Here is a 26,150-nt window from a genome sequence, read left to right as displayed (position 1 = left end):
AAGGCAAATCTACCACAGTGTTTAGTCATGCGTAAAATTCATGTCGTAAAAAAAGGTTTCGCCGAAATGACATTGGTTCAATTTATGTAAATTTGGAAGTTGAAACCTCTGCAGAGCTTGCACGATTTACCGAGCGCACTGTCACTGTCAAGCCGACAAAACAGCAAAAAAAAGCATGCAGGGTATTGTTTTTTACTCTCATTTGAGGTGTAACACCAGAAATATGGTTAGGTCATGGAATGGAACATATTACAAACTGCTTGCAAACAGAAAACTTTCATTGAAGATGTTTGGTCTGTTCTTGTCTGGTGTCACAATCAATTTCAAAATCTTTTTTTGTTTGTCGATGTTGTAAAGCTACTGCTGGCGACTGTGGCTACCTAACCGGAGGCTGCAGTCTAGACCGCAAAGTTTACCGCTGGTATATTTAGCCTCGGGGAATGTTTTGTCAGGTTGTACAGATACCACTTATTGTTAAGATACAATAGGATTAGGGCTGCAGAATAGTTTTACGTTTCGTCACCTACTTTACGTCAGTATTGTCATGAAAGCCTTTGTGTTGGCTTAAACAAAAAAGCATACCAATAGCAGAGTGGCAAGTTCGGTTGTTCCTCGTCATGGTTAAAAATAATGTAAGAAAACTGAGTGAACATGCAAGCGAGAAAGTAAATTGCCAAAAACAACCCGACGGTGGTTGGGGATGGGTTGTGGTAGCTGCTGGAGTATTCGGCGTGTCTTTCAATTCTGCATCAATAAGTTGTTTTTCTGTCTTCTACTTACCGCTCAAGAACTCATTCGACTCTGACTACGCAAGGGTGGTGTGGATAAACGGGCTTTACCAAGCCGGATATGGGCTGTCCAGTAAGTTTCTTCGCGTCAATGGATTAAGCGATAATAATACGCATAAGTGGCTTTCAAAAGCCCTCTCGCAGAAAACAGTTTTTCAGCGATTAATGGATGCCCAAGTGATATGAATTTGTACATATAGTGGCTTATTACATTTGACTGCTGAACAGACGGTGTATTTTCAGTGATAACGATGCAGGCTTTTAACAAAAATACTCACAAAAACATAATACAAATTCAAACGTCCATGTCACAGCCTATCGTTTTGTTGCAGGCGTGTGCACTCACTTATTTATACGGAAGTTTGGGTTTCGACGGCTGTGTATGGTGGCTGGTGCTATTTGTGGTATTTCTATCTTCATTTCAAACTGGTCTTTTCAACTTTGGCAGCTTCAAATTCTCGTTGGTCTTATTCCAGGTCAGATCTGCTAATCCCATTTTGTTGGTATGTGAGAAATTCAATAAAACTACGTTTAGAGACTGTGAAAAACTACGCATAACAATGCTGACAAAATAGGTTGATATTCTAACTCGAACCACCTCACGGACGGTCGATGGGGATTTCCCCGGTCCACATGTAGCGTGATCAAACTAGCGTTTCGAAAAATATCAATCTTTCCGCACTAAAAGAGTTAGCAAGGCATTATACAGAGGTATTTTAAAAACAAGCAAAACATCTTACATAAACGAAACAAACGTACTTCGCCAATGCAATACACGTCCTAAAGTGTCGAAATTCACGGTCTTTAAGCAAATCCCGCAAAAAAGCAATATGCTCCTGTTACAAAAAAACCTATAGACCGTCTGTGTGGTGGTTAGAGTTAGAGTACCTACCTACTTTGTCAGCATTGTTATATAACACAGTCTCTAAACGTAGTTTTATTGAATTTCTCAATCATGTAAAACTTTTCATGGGATTCACTTTACAATGTAAATGAATACTACGTATATTTTCCCATACGTATATGCACGAAAATAGGATTGCACAATCAGGTAATTTAACGCCACAATAGACTCACTGCAAACTAATTATGTCGCAACAACACGAACCCCGAAAAATGGAACTTTATGCTATAAATAAATATTAGGATTCGGCTGAATATTGCCTGCAAATATTCGGATTCGAATCCGAATAGTTTCTGTGATGGGTCAATAGTAGAAACAGTTTTATCCAAGAATAAACCTTAAAAAATGTGTTAGCCTATGTTACCAAGAATCAGCGTGAACCATGTATTACTGTCTGTTAGTTTTCCTAAACTTGCGAAATACCCAGGCTTATGCATCGGACAAACGTTGACGAGTACCTTCGCCATAAACGCCAGGTACTTCAAGAAACGACTTAACATTACCACGCAAATACTTTGCCTTGGATTTACCATTGGTGGCCTTGCCACATGCCCCATATTTCAACTGCTGATTGAAAACTATGGATGGCGTGGTGCTTTGCAGGTAAAATGTTTCTTCTATTGGTGTAAGTTATGTTAAATGCCATCCAATACTTTCAGGTTGTAGGAGGATTTTACCTTAACCTTATGGTTGTTGGTGCTGTAATGCGCCCGCCGCCGTCGTTGAAAGAAGATTTTGTGCCAAGTAAATCCGTTTTGAAATTCGACGGTGATGAAATGGGAGCAGATAATCATGAATTGTAGGGTCGAAACGCTGTGAAAAATTATGTTAAACTTTTAAAAAACTGTTGCTGTGAAGTTATTTAGATGGTTTTCAAAAGCTCTATTCAGGCCAAAAACATTTATGTTGCACAAATTTCCGCATCATGTTGCCACAAATTAACAGAATATTTATGTTTTAAACGAAGGGAAATAATAAAAAGGCAAACATCAGCTCAAGAAATGGGAACATCTCAGTTTACAACTGAAGAAACGTTTCGGAAACGATGGCATGCCATTAGCGAGTATTTACACCTTGGCATATTTTTGGAACCACTGTTTTATGCTTACACATTTGGTTGGGTTACATTCAGCATGTCGTACTACGCATCACTCCAGTATCTCGTCCCGTTCGGCTCTGAAAGTAAGTTACATTACTTGTATTTTCAAAACACACACAACAACAGAATATAATAAAGTTAAGTGATCACCTTATAGCAGAAACAACCAGTGGTGGGATTCAGCCAGTTCGCCCCGGTTCGCGCGAATCTGTTCTTGGAATTTAACGACCTACGCGAAACGGTTGTTAACAACCGCACGTGTGGGCCTATGTTTTATCCGAGTATTTTATTCCCGCGGTTACTACGGCATGCTGCTATAGTAAGAGAACCGACTGCTAAAATATTTGAATCCCACCACTGGAAATAACATTTGACATAACGGAGAACGAATATGCACTTCAAATACAGAGCGCGAAAAGGGTAGAGTTACATTTTACATCAGTGGTTTTATAACTGTTAAAGGCAAATGTTTACAGCCTTTTTTCCTACCAAAGCACTACCCTAAAAAGTTAAAAAATGTTTCAGTTTATATCCTGCTGCAGCAAAATTGGTAACTTATCAACATTTTTCGCGCAACACCAGGTGTTGGATTAACCTCTATGCAATCATCTTCACTTGTATCTGCACTGATGGTCGGTGAACTTCTGTCCCGCATTGTGGCTGGTTTGACTTTCGACCGAATTTCGATTCAAGCGAAGATTTTGGTTACGGTAAGAAGTCAGCTCTATAGTCAAACTAAAAGCAGAAATATGGGCAAAATCTGCTCCGTTGGAATATTTGATCTGGCCCGTCGGGGGTTGGTGTGAATTAGTGTCGCTTATGAAAAATATAAAAATGAAATTGTTGTTCTGTTCATAATGCAGTATAATGCATTTTTAGTGAATATCTTATTTTCTCTTTGGTTACAAGTTTTAAACGTTATTTGTTTGTAAATACGCGGTTAGCTCATATACCGTAAGGCAACACTCTATGTCCACTTCATGCTTACATATAGACCATTGGACGCCTGTCAAGTTTTTGATAATTTCTGGCCTATGAGTAGAAACTTATGCCCCCCTTGCTACTTAGAATGTCAATTTAACTTATCAACATTTTGAAGTAATCTCCAATCGCTTTAAAACTATGGTGAAGCATTGAAAATGTCAGTAACGGCATGGCAAGTAACAGTCAACTAAAACACGTAAATTTACCGACGTCCTTTTCAATGGAAATTATTTTTCAGGCATGCAGAATGTTTCTCCTGGCAGTGAACCTTTTTGTTGTGTCGTTTCTTCAAAGCTATATTTCACTGTTGATCGGCTGCGTAATGCTTGGTGTTACTGGTGGAGGCACAGAGGGTATTTACTGTGTATTCATTGCGGATTTCTTCGGCGCAAATATTTATGCTGCAGTGTATGGTTATGGAAACCTCATCATATACGGATTGGTCGTTATTACCACCTACGGAATAGGTATTATTGGCATTGATTTTGGCCTTGTATCTATGTACTTATATTATTGTACTATATGTGCCATAAATAAAGCTAGATTTTGTTTGTAACATGCCTTGAATTCATTACTAATCTCAACATGAATCCTATTGTTGTGTTAAAAAACTATAGCCTTGATTCCTAGTTGGTTTAGTAACGCTTCAACCAAATAAAACGGCGCTGAGAATTTTTTGACTTACTACATAACAATATCCCGCATTCATCTCTCCAGGTGTTTGTGTTGACATGACCGGAAGACTTGGCGCAGCATTTTATGTTGGAGGATCCTCCGCCCTTATGTCGTCTTTGATTTCAGTTTTTATGTATCGACTTTATATGAATAAAATAAATCGTAAAACAACAAAATAACACATGTGAGTATCACTGCAATAAAATTAACAAACTGAACGAAAGTTACACACTTGTTTTCAACTTACTCTGTTATTTTTATCAATGTAATTGAATCGTTTCGTGGTGAGGACGTATATCGCAATTAAACCAAAGAAATCCTGTTTTCAAGGCCCTCTGGAATAACCTGTCTACTGTTCCGCTTGTTTCTCATTAACCGTTGCTCGCGATAAAGGTTATGGATACAGGATGTAGGTGATTCGCATTCTTTTAATGACTTTTCATCCTTCGTGAATATGAATACCGCTTATCCATTTTCTGAAAATACGTTTACTTTCCTTGCATGATGATACGACGAACGGATGTTTTCAGTTTTCAGAGTGTCGTTACAATACATCTAATTCTGAATGCATTCTGCAGAGGAGGGTTAGTGACTTAACTTTGTTGCAAATGGAGAGTACTTTCTGTGATTCATTTTTTCACAAAACAAACCTACACTTTTTTAGCCAAAATAATGTCCAACAGGGGGGCAAATTATCCCTGGGGGAGCGGTTAAAGTAGTTATCTCGAATATAACTTTGACCAGAATTCCTAGACAAGGGTCGGGACTAACAGAAAATCACAAATTGACCATACTTTCTGTGATTCATTTTTCCACAAAATTCACCTCAATATGTTGGTAGTTTTTCAGCTACATGTTTTTATACGAAAATAGGTTGTCAATAGGATATTAGTAAATCTACGTTAGCAAAGGACAAACGGTCGTTAAATCATCCAGGACAGCTTTTGGGGCCATGTTTGCACAAAAATAGGTAGTTAACAAAGTGCATAATGCATCATACAATCTGGGACTTCGTACCATAATCATATCAACATTATTGGGTCTTGCAGTGATTGTGCAGAGCTGCGAATATAGGGCATGACCATATAGGCGTCGATATTTCAACGTTTTGTAAAATATTAAGGGTGACTTTTCCAGGTTTTAAAAACACGCAAAAAAACATTCCGTCAGTCGTATCGCACTAAACATAGGAAACGATGCAAATTCCGTTTCGTGTCAGTTTCTTTTTGCACCGAACCATGCTGTTATAGCACTAAATTTTAAACATTTCGATTACGAGCCCCCTTACTGAAAGCGGGACATTTTTGTTTCACTCGGTGAAAATTGCAATTTCAGTAATCATGAAGTAACAAACAAATCTATTACGTTACAACAATTTTACAAAAATTCTTACCATTATGTTACAACAATTGTTGCGCTGCGTGATAATCCACGAGACGCTTGTGTTTGTCATGATTGTGACAGTAATATTAAAGGTTAAAGCGGGTGCTTCGTAACGTGTATTTTTCTGAATGCGCGTCGTTGCCAGAAAACGCTTAATTGTTTCGAGACGCGCAGAAAAAGGCAACACTAAAAGCAAAACTTATCACGCTTCAGTGAATTCAAGGGTGGCATCCGCCACATTACTCCCCCCCAGAAGCGGGATGATTGGTCTGCAAACACCAGTGGACACATCACATAAAAGTCTCACCTGTGAGGTGTTCATCACAACTTCCTTAATTTGTAAGTTGGATACGGCAGTGCGGTAAGCTTGTACTTCGGGAACATGCTGCGCTTTGGCAAGAGCAATGTGATCCAAATTGATTGCAGGATTTTCAATGGAGCCAATCACTGCTCTGGATAAGGTATCAGCAACACAATTGTATTTACCTTGTACATGGCGAAGGTCCGTTGTATATTCGGATATGGCGGACAAGTGGCGCTGTTGTCTTGCTGACCATGGATCCGATCAGAAGGTTGCGTGTTCAGATCACGTCGGGGTCACCAATTAAAGCGGGTGCTTCGTAACGTGTATTTTTCTGAATGCGCGTCGTTGCCAGAAAACGCTTAATTGTTTCGAGACGCGCAGAAAAAGGCAACACTAAAAGCAAAACTTATCACGCTTCAGTGAATTCAAGGGTGGCATCCGCCACAAGGTCTTTTTAAAAAAAAATTTAATTTAAACGAAATCCAGGGGTGACAATACATACGTTGTCACCCCTGTTGGTTTGTGAGGGGTGACATGTCACCCCAGTCACCCCTGAATCGACGCCTATGGGCATGACGTGACGATGTGTCAGGTCTCTCATTTCTCAATACAGCTGACGTTCTGGCAAAAGTTAACGTGGGGTTTATTCAACCAACGTTTCGACTGTCATACAAGAAGATTTCATCTTTGTCGTACATACGATATGGTCCTTCGATTTACTAGAATTTACTTAACAATAGAATTTGTTTAAACAATTTATGCAGTACATGATGAAATACTAGCATCAACTCTACTTTATCAACAAACGAATCCACATACTTTTACTTTAAAATATAGATCATTTTGTCTCACACTCACATGTGTGTGGGTAAGAGTGGACAATTCCACACTTAGAGGACAAAATATGCATTACCCGCCGGCGAAACTTGTTTTATTCTAAGTATAACCTTTTCTTGTGTAAAATTCCATATAAAATAACCTTGTGTCAAACGTTTACCAATAAATGCGTTTCACACAAGGTTATTTTATGTTGTAATTCTGTGAACGTGAAGTTTCCACCTGTGTCACGCACAACAAGTGGCGTTTGGTCGGAATGAAAATATTGAATGTTGTTACTTTTCTTGTGTAAGCTAATTCAAATCTGTGTTGCTCTTAGTATGTAAATATTTCCACCTTCTCCCGGCAGCTTCTCGATGACCGCCTACGGTTCAATGCTTTTCGGTTCTTGTCATATTATTGTACTCGTTTACGGGGTAACTGTACTTGCCATTACGACGTTTATTATACAGTTAGTCCAAAAGTTCTCAGCACGATTTTATTTGGTTGAAGCGTTACTATATTATTTAGTTATCACGACTTTAGTTTTTCAATACAACAATTTGGGATTAATATTAAAAATCTGAATGAATTCAATGCATGTTACAAACAAAAACTAGCTGTGTTTATTGCACACATAGTACAATAATACCAGGCCAAAATCAATGCCAATAATACCTATTCCGTAGGTGGTAATAACGACCAATTCGTATATGTTGAGGTTTCCATAACCATACACTGCAGCACAAATATTTGCGCCGAAGAAATCCGCAATGAAAACACAGTAAATACCCTCTGTGCCTCCACCAGTAACACCAAGCATTACGCAGCCGATCAACAGTGAAATATAGCTTTGAAGAAACGACACAACAAAAAGGGTCACTGCCAGGAGAAACATTCTGCATGCATGAAAAATTAATGTCCATTGAAAATGAGTTGTTTGTAAATTTACTTGTCTTTGTTGACTGTAAAAATTCCAGAAAACTCGGCGAAACAATAACTGACCTCTCATCCACCCTTGATGATGTAAAAATACTCTCTAAAACTGTGACGTCACTTGCCGTAAAATAAACTAGTTTGAAACTTCAGCTCGAAAGTGAAATGAGTTCGATCGACCCCCTCTAGTGATTGAAAATATATTCTCCACCTGCTGCTGCCGAAGATTTATTGCTACTGATTGTTCATGCCACATTACATTAAATATAAGCAACTCTGCTGAGAAGAAGTTTATCTTTTTCACATTTTTAAGTTTATTTTGTTGCTGAACAATAAGGAGTCCAAACAGCGCGTCAGTAAACTGAGTTGCATCAGAAGCAGAAAGGATGGGTTATGATTTTGCAAGTATAGGCTAGTCGTTATTCCCTTTATGATGTTCAAGATGTTCCCATCGTTGGGTCACAGTGTTCAGAGCCCAGGATACACAAAAAATAGTGGGCCCTGATGAATGTAAACTTGGGGCTACAAATTTATACAACTTTATATGAATGTATTTCAAACATCAATTCCTGCAATAATGCGCTTCTGGGGTTTTCTTGCAGGATTGCATTCAATACGAAGAGCCATGTCCTACACCAACATTTTCCTTTGTTCGAGCCTCAACAAAGCTCGACCGTAGGCAATTTATTTTTGTATCTACGTCTCTGTAAATTGGTCACGAATTTTTGCAGGCCATACGCCAGGAAACTTGTTTACTTGTCGACAATATCTTATAGTTGGTTTAATCTAACTACGATAGTCCAGAAATGAGTGGCCGTGGAATTGCAATAGAGGTCATGGAAGTACAAAATTCCTTATACGAAAGCAGGTGTAGACGTATCATATGTGCGGTTACAAATGGTTGTTGAAAAACTAATTTTGCTTCGAATGTCCGTTCATTGCTTCCCCTTTTTGTAATTCCCCCTTTGTCCTCGAAGCGTAGGCCTTCATGTAGAAATTGAGGAATAGAACAAGAAGACTAATTGCATAACCCAGCATCAGTTTGCTCATCCAAGGATTGAAATCACAGCCACCCATTAGACTTTGTACGCAGTGGAAAAAAAAAACCACGAACTGACTCTGTAAAGAAAATGTTATATTTTATAAACGGATGTTTTGTAAATTTTCCCTTGCAAAACTCACAAGTTGGAGTACTGTGATGTACTTTTTCCACCAAAGATATTTCTGCATATGGGGACCTATTGCAGCTATTCCGTAATACGTGTACATCACCGAATGAATAAACGAGTTAATTCCGCCGAAAAAGAAACCTAAAAATAAAACACAGAGAGGAACATTGAAGTCTGCTGACCTAAGGTTGCCTAAATAAGCTTTTTTTCTTATATTTCGACCTCAGTGACTTTCAAGAGAACAAATAAAAACGACTACAGAATAGGGATGTGTTCAAACACAAAATATCACAAAATAACTGGATTTGTGTCAACAATCACATCATCCTCTGAAAGTTATCTTGCAAAACGATTTTGGTGATCGCAGGTTAAAGAATAAAGAGACCCAAATTTTGCGAGGTATGTGTATATTTCAAGCAACCTAACATTGTGTTATTAAAACCTATTTTGTAAGAGTTACAAACCTCTTATAAGATATTAAACCAATTCCAATGCCAAAATATCGACGAAAATAGCAAAAAAAACTCATACCTTGGCCTCCAGCGCAGTATTTGACTCCCATCCACGTGAGAAACAGCATACTGGTGTGGTGATATACGTGAAGGAACGTAATCTGATTGTACTTTTTCCGCAAAGCAAACATGAACGTTTCCAATAACTCAACATATTTTGATGTGTAGTACACCCAACAAACGCTTGCCATCTATGAAAATCGTAAGATACTGAGCCTATAGTCACATTATGTGTGCTGCCTGCATAATAAAAATTTGAAATTCAGGTTTTTGTGTGATCTTAATGTCTCTCTTTGCTAATCGTTATTTTTAGCATACAACGTACCCTGAGAGCTAATGGTGTTTGAGAAAAGTCAACTGGTTGACAGGTCCAGCTGTATCTCGACAAGTAAGCAGTGTAGAAAAACTATGGACAAATATGAAAACGTATTCCGAAAAATACACTGGCAAGGAATGAGACAAATAAACAAATGTTGCTTAATTTAAAGCTAAAACCAACACTTTGGTATCGAATAGATAAACACTGAAGCACTTCCAAAATAACTCTCAAAAAGTGATGGACGATTAGCGTCAGCGTGATCATTTTTGAAAAAAAAAAGTACAGAAATATTCATTTCGGCTTGATTGCATCCTCAGTTTCTGTGCTTATTCAAATAGAAGCACTTACTTCAAAAGTCATATAACATGACAAGCCAACCATCACAGCATTATAAGCCACAAGTATCGGTCTGATGTTAAAGGTGGGCCATTTCGAGGTAATGAACCGAACGTTCCAGCAAAAGCTTAAATACAAAAAAGCAGCCGTAACTGGGTTCATGGGACTGTCCACTAACGACCAGTTTTCGGTTCTTGGATCTGTGAAATTCCAAAAATGATTATGCTTTTTGTATGCTGTTGTGCAGCCTATAAACTATATGGTATTGTATTTGTGGTACAATGTTCGTTATTGATGGTTTTAGCATTTTGCGATATTGTCACAGCTTAGCTACTGAAAAAATAGGTATTATCTTACCTGCTTTTTCGTAGATCACTAATCTGTATACGCTCATAATTTGGTGGACAGCAACACTCATTTTAGCGCCTAATGTTTTTGAATAAAACTATTCCAAAGGCTGACCTGATAAACACGTGTAAAACTGTTGAGCTATGACTCATATCTAACTACCAAATTACACAGGATGGCTACAACAAGTAATAATAGCTTCAACTACAATCTAAAGCAAAGTTTATTAAGGAACACCAGTCATATTTCTAAATATATACAAGAAAAGATCAGTTTCTTTTTTTCCCGGTAGATAATATGTCGTCGGTTTACAAAGTTTGAGACAATTTCCATCTCCAAAATTGTTATGGTCAATATAAGTAGAAACCCATTCATTTACGGCATATTATTAGTTCCGATAATTTTTCTGTTACCAAAATTTAAAGTTTTTGTTAATAGAATGATAAGTTTATCAGGATATATTAGTAAAAGGGTCACAACTGCTTATATAGAGCAATGTTCGAAGTATAACGGAAATGCTATAAAGATAAGTTAGTTTCGGTTTTGTATGTCGCCCCACGTGAGTAAAAAAGGCCCAACATGTTTCTAACATTTCCAGCGGCCTCCATCGTATATTAATTTTTTTTTAATAAAATGAAAAAAGATTTTCAGGCCCGCAAAAACTGTTTGTTTCAAACCGCTAATTCATGAAAACAAAACAGAAAACCTTTCTGACAGTTTGATGTTTAATATCAACCTCTTCTACTATCATGCCAAACTTGTTACCAGTTCTTTTAGTTATAGGCAAACGTTTGTTAGGTGGGCCTTGATATCTGCACGTACTTTACATGTAAAACTTTCTTGTTTAATGGTTTAATGGAAACAACAGAAAACTTGGTTCTAAGTTGCAATACGACAAACACATTTTTCACATATACGTAGTGCAGTATTTTTCAACCTCTTTGAGTCACGGAACACTTTTGTTATTAAAATATTCTTGCGGAAAACAAACTGTTGGAAGTACTGCGGCATTGTGCTTGACCAGCAACAGGCCCGCGCAATTACATTCTTATATTTCTTATGATAACAAAATGAATCTTATTGTTTCAGAACAATGGAACATTTAAACTGGTGATAGTGGATGATTACTTTCAGAAAAAAGTGATTTTCGACCCGTGTTCCACGGAACATCAGTCAAACTAATAAATTTCTTGCGGAACACCTGACGATCTTTCACGGAGCACTGGTGTTCCGCGGAACACCGGTTGAAAATCACGGACGTAGGGATCTCTACCACCGTATCAGATACAGTGAAGGTTGCCTGGCAAGTTGTGCGCTTGCGCACCAGTGTACCTTGGCCACAATATACCACGGGAAACCATTAAGCTCCTGTAGCTCAGTTGGTAGAGCGTTGGGCCCGGTTAGCCCAGGGTCGTGAGCTCAAACCTCACCGGGAGCTTGATTTTTCAAATCTTGCTCTGAATTGTCAGGAAAAAGTGGCTGATCCAGCTGGGCTGCTTTGTCTGGGCTGTGAAACCTAAAAACCTCACCTAATCGCGATACGTTAGCTGTGGTCACCAAGCAAGGACCTGCGCAGTGGGGCGATCCTGCCTGTCATGCCAATTGCTTGAATACTACTGCGACAACCTACACCATTGACAAAAATATCAATACATAGTCACTATAGACAGAATAAAGGTTGCAAGATGTTATATACCAAACCAATTCAGTTTTTTTAAAATCCTTTTCATAGGACCAAACCACAAGACCCTCCAGAGGTATCACTTTCCCATTAGACCGAGGTAACCCTGCAAATGCACTTTACCCAAGTTTACAAAATGACAATGACCAAACACCACAGCCTATTTCGTAGTTAACCAACCTTGTCACAACAGACGGATCTCCAACCTCCAGCTGTTATCGGTTTGTGTTTCTACTGCATGAAGTACCCTAAATCAATAATTTTATACTCATGATATTATCGTGTCATTTCCCTATAACAACATTAATTTGTGACGTATTATTACCCACCAACACCGTTTCCGTTTATTATTATCAAAATGTTTTCATTACATCAATTACCATCACACTAACGTTTTGTTACGCCCAAAAAATTACAAAAACAAAAAGCCTAAATAAAAAATGTTCTCAAATCAATCTGTACAATATTGATTACAACCAACGTGTTATATTCTTATTGTTTTATTCGACATGAATATCACCCGCTTGTATTTTATTACCACAACGTTTCAAAAGCCTTCAGGCGGCGTTCCCAGCCTGACCATCCAGGGAAAAGTACATGTAACAGTCGCCCAATAGAAACCTGACACATCGTCACGTCATGTCCTGTTCGCAGCTCTGTACAGGCGCTGCAAGACCCAATAATGTTGATATAATTATAAGGTACGAAGTCCCCGATTGTATGATGCATTATACACATTGTTAAATACCTATTTTTGTGTAAACATGACCCAAAAAACTGTCCTGGATGATTTAACGACCGTTTGTCCTTCGCCAACGTGGATTTGCTAATAAATATTTTTTTTTCAAATTTATTTTGCTTGCTAAACAATAAATTGTCCAAATAGCGAGCCAGTAAACTGATTTTCATCAAAAGCAGAAAGGATGGGTTATGATTTTGCAAGTATAGGCTAGTCGTTATTCCCTTTGTGATGTTCAAGCTGTTCCCATTGTTGGATCACAGTGCTCGCAGCCCACGATGCACAAAAAATAGTGTGCCTTGATGAATGTAAACTTGGGGCTACAAATTTATACAACTTTATATGAATGTATTTCAAAAATCAATTCCTGCAATAATGCGCTTCTGGTGATTTCTTGCAGGATTGCATTCAATACGAAGAGCCAAGTCCTACACCAACATTTTCCTTTGTTCGAGCCTCAACAAAGCTCGACCGTAGGCAATTTTTTTTTGTATCTACGTCTCTGTAAATTGGTCACGAATTTTTGCAGGCCATGCGCCAGAAAACATGTTTACTTGTCGACAATATCTACTTGGTTTAATCTAACTACGATAGTCCAGAAATGAGTGGCCGTGGAATTGCAATAGAGATCATGGAAGTACAAAATTCCTTTATACGAAAGCAGGTGTAGACGTATCATATGTGCGGTTACAAATGGTTGTTGAAAAACTAATTTTGCTTCGTATGTCCGTTCATTGCTTCCCCTTTTTGTAATTCGCCCATTGTTCTCGAAGCGTAGGTCTTCATGTAGAAATTGAGGAATAGAACTAGAAGACTAATTGCATAACCTAGCATCAGTTTGCACATCCAAGGATTGAAATCACAGCCACCCACTAGACTTTGTACGCAGTAGAAATACAAAGCCACGAACTGACACTGTGAAGAAAATGTTATATTTTACAAACGGATGTTTTGTAAATCTTCCCTTGCAAAACTCACAAGTTGGAGAACTGTGATGAACTTTTTCCACCAAAGGTATTTCTGCATATGGGGACCTATTGCAGCTATTCCGTAATACGTGTACATCACCGAATGGACAAACGAGTTAATTCCGCCGAAAAAGGAACCTAAGAATAAAACACAAAGAGGAACATTGAAGTGTGCTGACCTAAGGTTGCTTAAATAAGCTTTTTATCTTACATTTCGACCTCAGTCAAAGAATAGGGATGACATAAATAGCAAAAAACACACTTACTTTGGCCTCCAGCGCAGTATTTGACTCCCATCCACCAGACAAACAGCATACTGGTGTGGTGATATACGTGAAGGATCGTAATCTGATTATACTTTTTCCGCAAAGCAAACATGAACGTTTCCAATAACTCAACATATTTTGATGCGTAATACACCCAGCAAACGCTTGCCATCTATAAAAATCGTAAGATAATGAGCCTATAGTCACATTATGTGTGCTGCCTACATACTAAAAATTTGAAATTCAGGTTTTTGTGTGATCTTAATGTCTCTCTTTGCTAATCGTTAGATTTAATATGAAACTTACCCTGAGAGCCAATGGTGTTTGAGAAAAGTCAACTGGTTGACAGGTCCAGCTGTATCTCGACAAGTAAGCAGTGTAGAAAAACTATGGACAAATATGAAAACGTATTCCGAAATATACACTGGCAAGGAATTGAGACAAATAAACAAATGTTGCTTAGTTTAAAGCTAAAACTAAACACTTTGGTATCGAATAGATATAAACACCGAAGCACTTCCAAAAGAACTCTAAAAAAGTGATGGACGATTACGCGTCAGCGTGATCTTTTTTTAAAAAAAATATGTACAGAAATATTAATTTCGGCTTGACTGCATCGTCAGTTTCTGTGATCATTCAAATAGAAGCACTTACTTCAAAAGTCATATAACATGACAAGCCAACCATCACAGCATTATAAGCCATAAGCATCGGTCTGATGTTAAAGGTGGGCCATTTAGAGGTAATGAACCGAACGTTCCAGCAAAAGCTTAAATACAATAATGCAGCCGTAACTGGGTTCATGGGACTGTTCACTAACGTCCAGTTTTCGGTTCTTGGATCTGTGAAATTCAAAATATGATTATGCTTTTTGTATGCTGTTGTGCAGCCTATAAACTATATGGTATTGTATTTGTGGTACAATGTTCGTTATTGATGGTTTTAGCATTTTGCGATATTGTCACAGGTTAACTACTTAAAAAATAAATATTATCTTACCTGCTTTTTCGTAGATCACTAGTCTGTATACGCTCATAATTTGCTGGACAATAACACTCATTTTAGTGCCTAATGTTTTTGAATAAAACTATTCCAAAGGCTGGCCTGATAAACACTTGTTAAACTGTTGAGCTATGACTTAGACCTAACTGCCAAAATATACAGGATGATTACAACAAGTAATAGTCAAACTTGTCCAATTAGCTTCAATTACAATCTAAAGCAAATTTTATCCCAGAAGCAACTGTGGAGTTATACGAAATGATCATCACGGGGACTTTTCATCAAATCAATATCAATAGCAAAAAATATGTATATGGGCGGATAATTGGCAGCATTAGTCAAGCGCCCTACCCATATACCAAGAAGAAATCCTGATCGGGATTCGCGCCTAGGAAATCCTGGGTTAAAATATTTTTTTATTTGCTTTTTTTTATTAAAATGAAAAAAGATTTTCACGCCCGCAAAAACTGTTTGTTTCAAACGGACAATTCATCAAAACAAAACAGAAAACCTTTCTGACAGTTTGTTGTTTAATATCAACCTCTTCTACTATCATGCCAAATTTGTTACCATTTTTTTTTAGTTATAGGCAAACGTTTGTTAGGTGGGCCTTGATATCTGCACGTACTTTACATGTAAAACTTTCTTAAATATAACACTGGAATAATGGTTTAATGGGAACAACAGAAAACTTAGTTCTAAGTTGCAATACGACAAACGCATTTTTCACAAAGACGTATAGGGGATCTCTGCCACCGTATCAGATACAGTGAAGGTTGCCTGGCAAGTTGTGCGCTTGCGCACCAGTGTACCTTGGCCACAATATACCACGGGAAACCACTAAGCTCCTGTAGCTCAGTTGGTGAAGCGTTGGGCCCGGTTAGCCCAGGGTCGTGAGCTCAAACCTCACCGGGAGCTTGATTTTCAAATCTTGCTCTGAATTGTCAGGAAAAAGTGGCTGATCCAGCTTGGCTGCTTTGCCTGGGCTGTGAAACCTAAAAACCTCACATGATCGCGATACGTTAGCTGTGGTCGCCAAGCAAGGACCTGCGCAGTGGGTCGATCCTGCCTGTCATGCCAATTGCTTGAATACTACTGCGACAACCTACACCATTGACAAAAATATCAATACATAGTCACTATAGACAGAATATAGGTTGCAAGATGTTATATACCAAACCAATTCAGTTTTTTTAAAATCCTTTTCATAGGACCAAACCACAAGACCCACCAGAGGTATCACTTTCCCATTAGACCGAGGTGACCCTGCAAATGCACTTTACCCAAGTTTACAAAATGACAATGACCAAACACCACAGCCTATTGCGTAGTTAACCAACCTTGTCACAACAGACGGATCTCCAACCTCCAGCTATTATTGGTTTGTGTTTCTACTGCATGAAGTACCCTATAACAATAACTTTATACTCATGATATTATCGTGTCATTTCCCTGTAACAACATTAATATGTGACGTATTATAACCCACCAACACCGTTTCCGTTTATTATTATCAAAATGTTTCCATTACATCAATTACCATCACACTAACGTTTTGTTACGCCCAAAAAATTACAAAAACAAAAAGCCTAAATAAAAAATGTTCTCAAATCAATCTGTACAATATTGATTACAACCAACGTATTATATTCTTATTGTTTTATTCGACATGAATATCACCCGCTTGTATTTTATTACCACAACGTTTCAAAAGCCTTCAGGGGGCGTTCCCAGCCTGACCATCCGGGGAAAAGTACATGTAACAGTCGCCCAAGAAACCTGACACATCGTCACGTCATGTCCTGTTCGCAGCTCTGTACAGGCGCTGCAAGACCCAATAATGTTGATATAATTATAAGGTACGAAGTCCCCGATTGTATGATGCATTATACACATTGTTAAATAACTATTTTTGTGTAAACATGACCCAAAAAACTGTCCTGGATGATTTAATGACCGTTCGTCCTTCGCCAACGTGCATTTGCTAATATCATGTTGGCAACCTATTTTCGTGCAAAAATAACCACCATAATGTGTCCCAGATGACACCCGACCGATTGTCTTCGGAAAAATGAAATTATCAATATTATCAATATCAATAAATACGGGTTTGCGACCTTTAGAGTTTTCCAATTACTTTGTAGAACTGCTAACAGTTCGCTTCAAAGTTTGGGAATATGTCTTTGTCGGACTGCAACTAGGAACTAAGTTTTATGTTGTGCAAATTAAACCATTATCCCAATGTTATATTTAAGAATGCTATATTCATGTAGATAACCTTTAGACTTTTGCATCTAATTCCTTATAATACATATACACATGTATACATATGTATATGGAAAATACGCCCCATCTTCCGTATTTGATATTACCTTGAAAACGCATTTGAATTGCATGGAATCCTTTTTGAAAGTAAAATACAATACAACAAACATGCCACATGTCATACTTGTACTATCCAGCAAGTGTTTAGCAGACCTAAAGTAAATAGCACCAATCCCACCCTGTCGTCGTGCCGCCGTATCTAGGATACAACTACTGGTTGCTGAGATATTACGCCGCCCGATCGGCATGTTTATCGACCAAATCGATGTTGGCATGATTCTGCTAATGACACAGTGCCACTTTATTACTATAGAGGAGCTTGTGGTTGTAAGTTGGTTTATATAATGGTTTCCATTTCGTATTTACAAATTTACAGTTGCTTCTGGGAAAAAATTTGCTTTAGATTGTAGTTGAAGCTATTTGGACAAGTTTTTATATCACTTGTTGTAATCATCCTGTATATTTTGGCAGTTAGGTCTAAGTCACAGCTCAACAAAGTGTGTTTATCAGGTATAACATGTGTTTATCAGGCCAGCCTTTGGAATAGTTTTATTCGTAAATATTAGGCGCTAAAATGAGTGTTGCTGTCCACCAAATTATGAGCGTGTACAGACTACTGATCTACGAAAAAGCAGGTAAGATAATATTTTTCTAAAGTACCTAAGTTGTGACAATATCGCAAAATTCTAAATCCATCAATAACGAACATTGTACCGCAAATGCAATACCATAAAGTTTATAGGCTGCAAAACAGCATACAAAAAGCATAATCATTTTTGGAATTTCACAGATCCAAGAACCGAAAACTGGTCGTTAGTGGACAGTCCCGTGAACCCAGTTACGGCTGCATTATTGTATTTAAGCTTTTGCTGGAACGTTCGGTTCATTACGTCCAAATGGCCCACCTTTAACATCAGACCGATGCTGGTGGCTTATAATGCTGTGATGGTGGGCTTGTCATGTTATATGACATTTGAAGTAAGTGCTTCTATTTGAATAAGCCCAGACACTGACGATGGCGTCAAGCCGATATTAATGTTTCTGTAAATTTTTAAATAAAAGATCGCACTGACGCTAATCGTCCATCACTCGTTGAGAATTATTTTGGAAGTGCTTTAGTGTTTACCTTCAATACAAACAAAATAGCCAATGCAATTGTCGAGAATTTTGTGCTATAATAAACGATTCGATTGTTGTACAACAATCATTTTCAGTGTGAAATAAAGGCGAACCGGCAAAATGGTACCGTGAAGTTGCGATAAGTGGAAAAGGGGGGAGTAGAAGAAGTGCAATTGTTAAGATTAGAAGCCGAACAGTGTTGCCTTTGGTAGTGATAAAAAACAAAGGATAGTAAACAAATTAAATGCACAAATGACTGTAGTAGAACAATCGAAACGTTTGTAGCATGAAATTCTTGTCAATTGCATTGGCTATTTTGTTTGCATAGAAGATTTACAAAACCGCCAGTTATGTTCCAAAGTGTTTAGTTTTAGCTTTAAATTCAGCAACATTGGTGTGTTTTTACTCTCAATTCCTTGTCAGTATATTTGTTTGGAAATCGTTTCCATTTGTGTCCATAGTTTTTCTACACTGCTTACTTGTCGAGATACAGCTTGACCTGTCAACCAGTTGACTTTTCTCAAACACCATTGGCTCTCAGGGTAAGTTTCATATTAAATCTAACGATTAGCAAAGAGAGACATTAAGATAACGCAAAGACCTGATCGTCAAATGTTACTAAATACAGTGTAGGCACAAATTTATTGGTTTTGAGTATAGGCGTCAAATACATTGTGACTATAGGCACATTATCTTACGATTTTTATAGATGGCAAGCGTTTGCTGGGTGTATTACGCATCAAAATATGTTGAGTTATTGGAAACTTTCATGTTTGCTTTGCGGAAAAAGTACAATCAGATTACGTTCCTTCACGTATATCACCACACCAGTATGCTGTTTGTCTGGTGGATGGGAGTCAAATACTGCGCTGGAGGCCAAAGTAAGTGTTTTTTTGCTATTTACGTCGATATTTTGGCATTGGAATTGGTTTAATATCTTCTAAGAGCTATGGAAATCTTGCACAACAAGTTTTAATTACACTACATTGGGTTCCTAAAACATATTCATATTATGCCTCGAAAAAATTTTGCCGTTTTGTTCTTGCCCTATACGGTCACCAAAAACGTTTTACAGGATAACTTTCAGAGGATTATGAGATTGCTGACATAAATCCAGTTATTTTTGTTTTGCAGTAGGGACGTGCCGGAACGAATCCGAACAGTTTCTGTTCCGGCAGGTCTCTATTCTGTAGTCTTTTCATTCTTATGTGGAAATTGCCAAGATATCGATATCGAAATCGAAATATATCAAAAAGTTTATTGATATTGGCATAGGTCGGCGTTCAATTTGTTGTTTGTTTAGCTTTCCTTTTCGGCGGAATTAACTCGTTTGTCCATTCGGTGATGTACACGTATTACGGAATAGCTGCAATAGGTCCCCATATGCAGAAATACCTTTGGTGGAAAAAGTACATCACAGTACTCCAACTTGTAAGTTTGCGCGGAAATTAGAAAACTCGTTAGTAAAATGTAACATTTTCTTTACAGAGTCAGTTCGTGGTTTTGTATTTCTACTGCGTACAAAGTCTAGTGACTCGCTGTGGTTACGCTCCTTGGATGTGCAAACTGATGCTGGGTTATGCAATTAGTCTTCTAGTTCTGTTCCTCAATTTCTACATGAAGGCCTACGCTTCGAGAACAATGGGCGAATTACAAAAAGGGGAAGCAATGAACGGACATACGAAGCAAAATTAGTTTTTCAACAACCATTTGTAACCGTACACATTTCCCACACCTGCTTTCGTATAGAAAGTTTTTGTACTCCCTAAGATCTTCAGTGTGATAATATGACCACTTATTTCTGTACTATCGTTGTTAGATTAAACCAACTTGTTATAGTCGTAAAAAGTCATTCCTGGTGCATGGGTGCAGAAATTCGTGACCAATACTTTTCAGTTACGTAGATACAAAATAAATTGCTTACTGCCGAGTTTTATTTAAGCGCTGTAACGACATAATATGTTTGTGTAGGACTTGGCTCTTCGTATTGAATGCAAACCTGCAAGAAATCACCAGAAGCGCAATATTGCAGGAATTGATTTTTGAAACACGTTCATATAAAGTTGTATAAATACGAAGCCCCAAGTTTACATTCAATGGAAACAGCTTGAACGTCATAAAAATCATAGAGAATAACGACTAGCATATACTTGCAAAATAACAACCCGTCCTTTCTGCTTTTGAGAAAATCAGTTTACTGAATCGCTATTGGGACTCCTTATTATTCAGCAAGCAAAATAAACTTGAAAATGTGAAAAAGATAAACTTCTTCTCAGCAGAGTCGCTTATATTTGAAGTAATGTGGCATAAATAATCAGTAGCAATAATTCTTCGGCAACAGCAGGTGCAGAATATATGCAAAACACTAAGAGAGGGGGTCGATCGAACTCATTTCACTTTCGAGCTGAAGTTTCAAACTAGTTTCTTTTACGGCAAGTGACGTCACAGTTTTAGAGAGTATTTCTACGTCATCAAGGGTGGATGAGAGGTCAGTTATTGTTTCGCCGAGTTTTCTGGATTTTTCTGCAGCCTCCAAACAACCGTCAACCTTAAAATGAATAGTTTTAATTATGCATGTACACAAACTCAACATAGTAAATATCTCAAATATTGCGCTGCTGTGGCTACAGCCGACCTTCTGGCAAAAGTTAACGTAGGGTTTACACAACCAACGTTTTGTCTGCTAGAATTTACGTAAAAGTTGCCAGCAAGTAACTTAAACCACTGATTTTCAGTATTTTTGCACATGCAGGCCGGTCAAACAACTAACAGCCAGTGATTTCGATAATCTTAACTAAAATGTAATCAAAGGAACACAATAACACAAAATAATAAGACAGAATTATGGACTTTGCATCATAAAAATCTATATATCGGAAAACCAGCAATGGGCTCTGTTAGACTAAGGGTGCATTCAACTCTAACCTCATTCAACAGAAGAAAAGAGACAAAAAAGTAATTATCAACAAACGAATCCACATACGTTCACTTTAAAATATACAGCAGCATGTTATACTCACATGTGTGTGGGTGAGAGTGGTCAATTCCCCACATATCTCATTTGATCTTTTTAAAACCGATTCAAGTTGTTTTTCGTCCGGGACAACGACACCATTCAATGGCAGGGCATGTCTGGTAGCATCCACATTAATGGCCAGTTCCTTATACTTACCTAAAATAGTTTAATAGTACAAATTTACTGTGATATTTTCTCGAGATAATGTACACTGGAAAGAGAAAGAAGTAATTAAATTGGTTGAAACAATGTGCACTGTCAGCAGCTTATTGATCATTCTTGGTTCATATGCTCATATAATTTCAATTCTTTAGTTTGGTGAACAAGAGCAAAATGCCGGTTATTGTGCACTAGTTAAGGAAAAAGTAGATCTAATATTAGTTTAAATCTAGTTTCCAGTTTTAGAGTAAACAATATTACGTCCATTTTTTAGCTTGAATTGTCCCACTTCGACAATCATGGCATACAAATATTTGCCACTCATATACGGAATTCTGTGGTATTATGAATATTGTAATAACTTCAATTTTTATGAAAAAGTTTTATAACAAAAAACATTCTATACAACCTGTGGTTACTGACAACTTATTTACAGCTGGTCCAAGGGCAGTTATTTGGGTATCCAGATGGCTCTCTAGCTCCTCCAGGTGTTGCAAAGTGAACACCTCCTCTTCCAGATCAGCAACTTCTTTCTGTAGCTGCACATTACCAGTACATAGAAGAGACAAATCAGCCAGAGCCTAAAACATTGTTAAATTTGGGTCAGATAAAAGTTTTGTTCTTGATATATGGAATAATATTTATGTTATTGGTGTATAGCCTGACAGTTTCAAATCTTTTGACAAGATACACCAAAAATTACACAAGTTTTTTGCCATACACCCTTTGTACAAATACAATGAATAATTCTAATTTTAAAGCATTGTAATTGTTCATAGCTTGTTAAAATTTACTGCTGGGAATTTTCCAGCAAAAAAACATTACGATAAGTGCTTTTATATAATGTTATTACAGTATTTTTTTTATAAAAAACATAGAATTGCTCTGGCAAAATGTCATAGAAAAAAAAAAACTGTAACAAGTATCCTTTCATGATCGTCACATCAAAACCCAATTTAGTACTCCCAATTTATAAATATGATACATATATGTGCACCTTTCATATAGGTATATTGCATATTTAATTAATTTTAATGCCTGTGTTTTATGCAGGACTTTCAAGTCAAATAAAAACATTTATGCCAGTTGAATGGAAATACTTTCTTTAAGTTTCAATCTGCAATCTAAAAATAAGCGAATCTTTACTTTTTTTGTCTTCTCCTCATGTGCTTGCTTCATGGCACCACAAAGATAAGCAACCCGCAGACAGTCACTGTATAATATATCGAGTTTGGTTTGGGTGAATTCCTCATGGTCAGAATCTACATTAGCACGGACTTCCTTGGTTGGTGCAACAACATCATCTGTAGGGAAATCAACACGATGTTTGAAAATTCTCCACCACAACTAAAGGTATTAAGAGCTGGAAATTAATATCTTTTGTGTAAGCTGCATACAAATGGTCACTTTTTTAACCTATAAGGTCTTATCAGTGCAGCTGGTGTGGCCGTTTGGTCAGCAAAGTCGTCTGATAGTCACTCCAGCTGCACTGATGAGACATTATAGGTCGAAACAATGGCCATTTGTCTGCAGCTTACACAATTCATATTATTGACTCCACTTTGCTTATCATATGAATATCTTTGTCCACAGCTAACTTAATTCAGTAATTATGGCCAGCTTCTCCAAATTAAGTTTTGGTTTCAAGCTGGTCTGTTCTCGTCAATGCTAGTGTGTTTACAGTATTTTTAATTGCTTTTGGTTTGAGAATAAATTACGTGTGCAATTATTTTGTTTAACACCGAGCTATTTTAAATATTTTTTGAGTAACTAATTTACATTCAGACCTCACCTTTATGTTTGTCTGAAGCAATATGGGAAACATCGGATTCAAAAAAGGTTTTAAATCCAGCACTTGGGGTTGATGCTTTTTCCATAAGTATCTCTTTCCTTGTCTTAGTTTTGGGGGTTGCATCACCATGATGTAATTTTATGGCTGCTGGAGGCTTGCTTGATCTACAGTTCAAATGGAATTTTAGAGATGTTTTTTTGCAGAAAACGTTATGTTTCCAAGGAAAGTATTTGGGTCATATCATGCTCCAGGTCCTAGACCACTTATATCTGTAATGACTGTATATCAAGATGTATAACACCAAGGTCACAACTTATAGATTTTCACATTTTAGAGAAAATGTTAAAATAATATGTTCAAAGGTTCTGTACCATTAGTTCATGTATGTTAACGTTATGTAACAAGTCCATAAAAAGACTTTCCCTTACAATGGTTTTGATTTGTGGGCATGTTTTTTTCGTTCAAAATACAGAAACTTTGTCATACCTTGCTTTATAGCTGGAAGTGGACAACTTTGATTTTTGTGACATAGTTCTGTCAAAACTTTGTCCAGCTGTCTTTTTAACACCTGTTGTGTTATATCGAGACTCCACAACTTTTACTGCAGGTTTTTTACGCTTTTTTACAAGTTTATTTTTCATTTCTGACACTGTAAAAAAATCGAAAATATATAGAGAGATTTAGCATGCAAATGTATGTCAGGAGAACTGGGTGTTTTTTAACAAATGTCGTTTTTTAATAACTCACCAGGTACTTCCTTTGATAATCCCTTCACCGGACTTTTCTTTATCTGTCTATAAGCTTGGGCAGTATTCACAGATGTCTCAGGATATGGAGTTTGATCAAAGCTTTCATGGCTTGTGTGGATAACTTTGGCAGTTGAGGAAAGGTCAAGAGGTGAACCAGCAATGTTACTTGTATTATAACTTGAAGCAACGTAATTTCCATGGCTTAGGTTCACAGATTTGTCTTCGGACGTTATATGTATGGTTGGTGGTACATCGATTGGGATGCGTTCAACTTTGGTGGACCCAGAGTTTGCAATGTTTGAGAGAACAACTTGAGGAGAATGACAAATTACTTTTGACTTCACATTAGATTTCTTGCCTTTTTGTATGTCATCAGCTGTGGTAAAAAGGATGTTAAATATTTAATAAACTCTTGACCGCATGTCATGTTGTAACCTTTCAAATATTTTACAACTAGAAAGTAAAGTCCTCTTGACTAATAATACTAAGCTGAGTCGCAATAAAATATTTGCACTTACGTTCATTGAAAGAAGACTTAGAAGACTGCTGCCATGACAGGTTAGAACCTTTAACCTACAAAAACAAAGGCAGAACTAACTCACCACTACTACCAAAGGACTTAATTTTAAACATAAACTGATACACTAATTGGTTAATACACTTTGCTTAAAATGATTTGACTGATGTAAGTGTATAAAATTAAAGGGTGGAATTGATGCGTAGGCATTCTTAAAGTTATGAATTGTGCTAATAATTTAATTTAGGTAACTTATAAGTCGTGACAAATGCTATATCGTGTAAACCTATACCGTAGATGACGACGAAGAGAAAGCAGGTGACCCTTGCGCAAGGTGTTTCTCTGCTGGTTTCGATAAGTGATCGGATACAGGATAATAACTTGCTTTCTTATTCATGCTTTTCCTCCACAAAACTCATAATACAACAATGACAACTTTTAAGTTTGTAACAACCGCGAACCATTTGACACTTTAACAGTAAACATGCAAGCACAATTGCCACCAATCATAGAATACTCATGCGTGACGGAACACTTTCTCCAGAGTTTCCATTCCATGTTTTATTATTCTATGCACCAATAAAGCTCAGTGTTTTCACACAAGTACACTACGAACAAAGCAACCCATACAGCAATAGTAACAATATTTTGTACAGCAATAGAAAATATTATTTGGACATAAAAAGATGAATACCGGAGTTTTTCTATTTTTTTGCTATTCTTTTGGATAGAAATTTGGGATGCCAATAGGCGGCATTAATATTCTGCTAAACAAAAAGACCAAACACTGGAGCTGATCGTCTTTTACTCCTTTTGGAGTCTCAGGTATATAATATATTGATTTGTGAGGACAGATCCGCCGGTCACCGATCTGCACAGGTTGATTCCTGTAGTCACTTTAGCATTTTCTCTAACTTAAAATAAAAGAAATTAGTGCAGTTAAACCCAAACCTCATAACAGATTCGCAATATAGTTTTGTGAGGTTGAAGTTTCCATCTGGATCAAAATACAAATACGATTTTTTTATGAATTTTCAGATTTTTACAGCTACGAAAAGCTGTAGTCTTATTTTGGAAATGATAATGCGAGTTTGTATCTCCTCAATGTGGAAAATGTTCATTTTCCATACCATACCTCAAACAGTATAGCCTACCACATACACAATATTTCTCATTAAATTGTTCTTGGATAAAAAGAAAACCCTTCGAGTGTGCCTTGCGTGTTTCTGTGGTTGGACATAATA

The 26,150-nt window shown here is 37.3% G+C and overlaps 5 protein-coding genes across 5 annotated transcripts; 2 read left to right on the top strand and 3 right to left on the bottom strand.

The window, feature by feature from the left end:
* The first annotated feature begins 104 nt into the window (after positions 1-104).
* Positions 105-5,010, top strand: LOC145913823 (monocarboxylate transporter 2-like). Its single transcript, XM_083001582.1, has 8 exons — positions 105-861; positions 1,121-1,264; positions 2,120-2,295; positions 2,352-2,491; positions 2,660-2,874; positions 3,374-3,501; positions 4,014-4,242; positions 4,493-5,010. Exons 1-8 carry the CDS (start codon positions 618-620, stop codon positions 4,627-4,629), a joined length of 1,413 nt encoding a protein of 470 aa, XP_082857708.1. The 5' UTR covers positions 105-617; the 3' UTR covers positions 4,630-5,010.
* Positions 5,011-8,801: 3,791 nt separating this feature from the next.
* LOC145913926 (very long chain fatty acid elongase 4-like) lies at positions 8,802-10,664 on the bottom strand. The gene is made up of 6 exons (XM_083001696.1): positions 10,583-10,664; positions 10,238-10,425; positions 9,896-9,976; positions 9,590-9,761; positions 9,072-9,199; positions 8,802-9,008 (listed from the first exon to the last, which is right to left on the bottom strand). Exons 1-6 carry the CDS (start codon positions 10,641-10,643, stop codon positions 8,802-8,804), a joined length of 837 nt encoding a protein of 278 aa, XP_082857822.1. The 5' UTR covers positions 10,644-10,664.
* Positions 10,665-13,701: 3,037 nt separating this feature from the next.
* On the bottom strand, positions 13,702-15,263 carry LOC145913925 (very long chain fatty acid elongase 4-like). The gene is made up of 6 exons (XM_083001695.1): positions 15,227-15,263; positions 14,882-15,069; positions 14,534-14,614; positions 14,228-14,399; positions 13,972-14,099; positions 13,702-13,908 (listed from the first exon to the last, which is right to left on the bottom strand). Exons 1-6 carry the CDS (start codon positions 15,261-15,263, stop codon positions 13,702-13,704), a joined length of 813 nt encoding a protein of 270 aa, XP_082857821.1.
* A 2,865-nt stretch (positions 15,264-18,128) lies between these two features.
* LOC145913924 (very long chain fatty acid elongase 4-like) lies at positions 18,129-20,368 on the top strand. The gene is made up of 6 exons (XM_083001694.1): positions 18,129-18,189; positions 18,345-18,532; positions 19,135-19,215; positions 19,383-19,554; positions 19,977-20,104; positions 20,162-20,368. Exons 1-6 carry the CDS (start codon positions 18,129-18,131, stop codon positions 20,366-20,368), a joined length of 837 nt encoding a protein of 278 aa, XP_082857820.1.
* A 252-nt stretch (positions 20,369-20,620) lies between these two features.
* Positions 20,621-25,354, bottom strand: LOC145914066 (uncharacterized). Its single transcript, XM_083001841.1, has 9 exons — positions 25,199-25,354; positions 24,908-24,962; positions 24,388-24,765; positions 24,127-24,289; positions 23,641-23,804; positions 22,995-23,152; positions 22,258-22,429; positions 21,694-21,845; positions 20,621-21,221 (listed from the first exon to the last, which is right to left on the bottom strand). The coding sequence occupies exons 1-9, from the start codon at positions 25,301-25,303 to the stop codon at positions 21,039-21,041; spliced, it is 1,530 nt and encodes a 509-aa protein (XP_082857967.1). The 5' UTR covers positions 25,304-25,354; the 3' UTR covers positions 20,621-21,038.
* Between the last annotated feature and the right edge of the window lie 796 nt (positions 25,355-26,150).

The sequence above is a fragment of the Ascidia mentula genome, chromosome 9, assembly GCF_947561715.1.
Source record: "Ascidia mentula chromosome 9, kaAscMent1.1, whole genome shotgun sequence".
NCBI lineage: Eukaryota > Metazoa > Chordata > Ascidiacea > Phlebobranchia > Ascidiidae > Ascidia > Ascidia mentula.
The sequence above is the reverse complement of the archived record's forward strand: the minus strand, read 5'-3'. Positions and strand labels throughout refer to the sequence as shown.

Coding starts and splice junctions, on each gene's coding strand:
- LOC145913823 (XM_083001582.1), top strand. CDS start 618: ATGGTTAAAAATAATGTAAGAAAACTGAGTGAACATGCAAGCGAGAAA. Junction 2,492..2,659: donor GGAGCAGATAATCATGAATT/GTAGGGTCGAAA, acceptor TTTTAAACGAAG/GGAAATAATAAAAAGGCAAA. Junction 2,875..3,373: donor CGTCCCGTTCGGCTCTGAAA/GTAAGTTACATT, acceptor GCGCAACACCAG/GTGTTGGATTAACCTCTATG.
- LOC145913926 (XM_083001696.1), bottom strand. CDS start 10,643: ATGAGTGTTGCTGTCCACCAAATTATGAGCGTATACAGATTAGTGATC. Junction 10,426..10,582: donor AGTGATCTACGAAAAAGCAG/GTAAGATAATAC, acceptor GGAATTTCACAG/ATCCAAGAACCGAAAACTGG. Junction 9,200..9,589: donor ATACTGCGCTGGAGGCCAAG/GTATGAGTTTTT, acceptor TTTTATTTTTAG/GTTTCTTTTTCGGCGGAATT.
- LOC145913925 (XM_083001695.1), bottom strand. CDS start 15,263: ATGAGCGTATACAGACTAGTGATCTACGAAAAAGCAG. Junction 15,070..15,226: donor AGTGATCTACGAAAAAGCAG/GTAAGATAATAT, acceptor TGAATTTCACAG/ATCCAAGAACCGAAAACTGG. Junction 14,400..14,533: donor AAACACCATTGGCTCTCAGG/GTAAGTTTCATA, acceptor CGATTTTTATAG/ATGGCAAGCGTTTGCTGGGT.
- LOC145913924 (XM_083001694.1), top strand. CDS start 18,129: ATGAGTGTTGCTGTCCACCAAATTATGAGCGTGTACAGACTACTGATC. Junction 19,216..19,382: donor AAACACCATTGGCTCTCAGG/GTAAGTTTCATA, acceptor CGATTTTTATAG/ATGGCAAGCGTTTGCTGGGT. Junction 20,105..20,161: donor ACATCACAGTACTCCAACTT/GTAAGTTTGCGC, acceptor TTTTCTTTACAG/AGTCAGTTCGTGGTTTTGTA.
- LOC145914066 (XM_083001841.1), bottom strand. CDS start 25,303: ATGAATAAGAAAGCAAGTTATTATCCTGTATCCGATCACTTATCGAAA. Junction 24,766..24,907: donor TAAGTCTTCTTTCAATGAAC/GTAAGTGCAAAT, acceptor TTTTTACCACAG/CTGATGACATACAAAAAGGC. Junction 21,846..22,257: donor TAAGTTGTCAGTAACCACAG/GTTGTATAGAAT, acceptor AAACTATTTTAG/GTAAGTATAAGGAACTGGCC.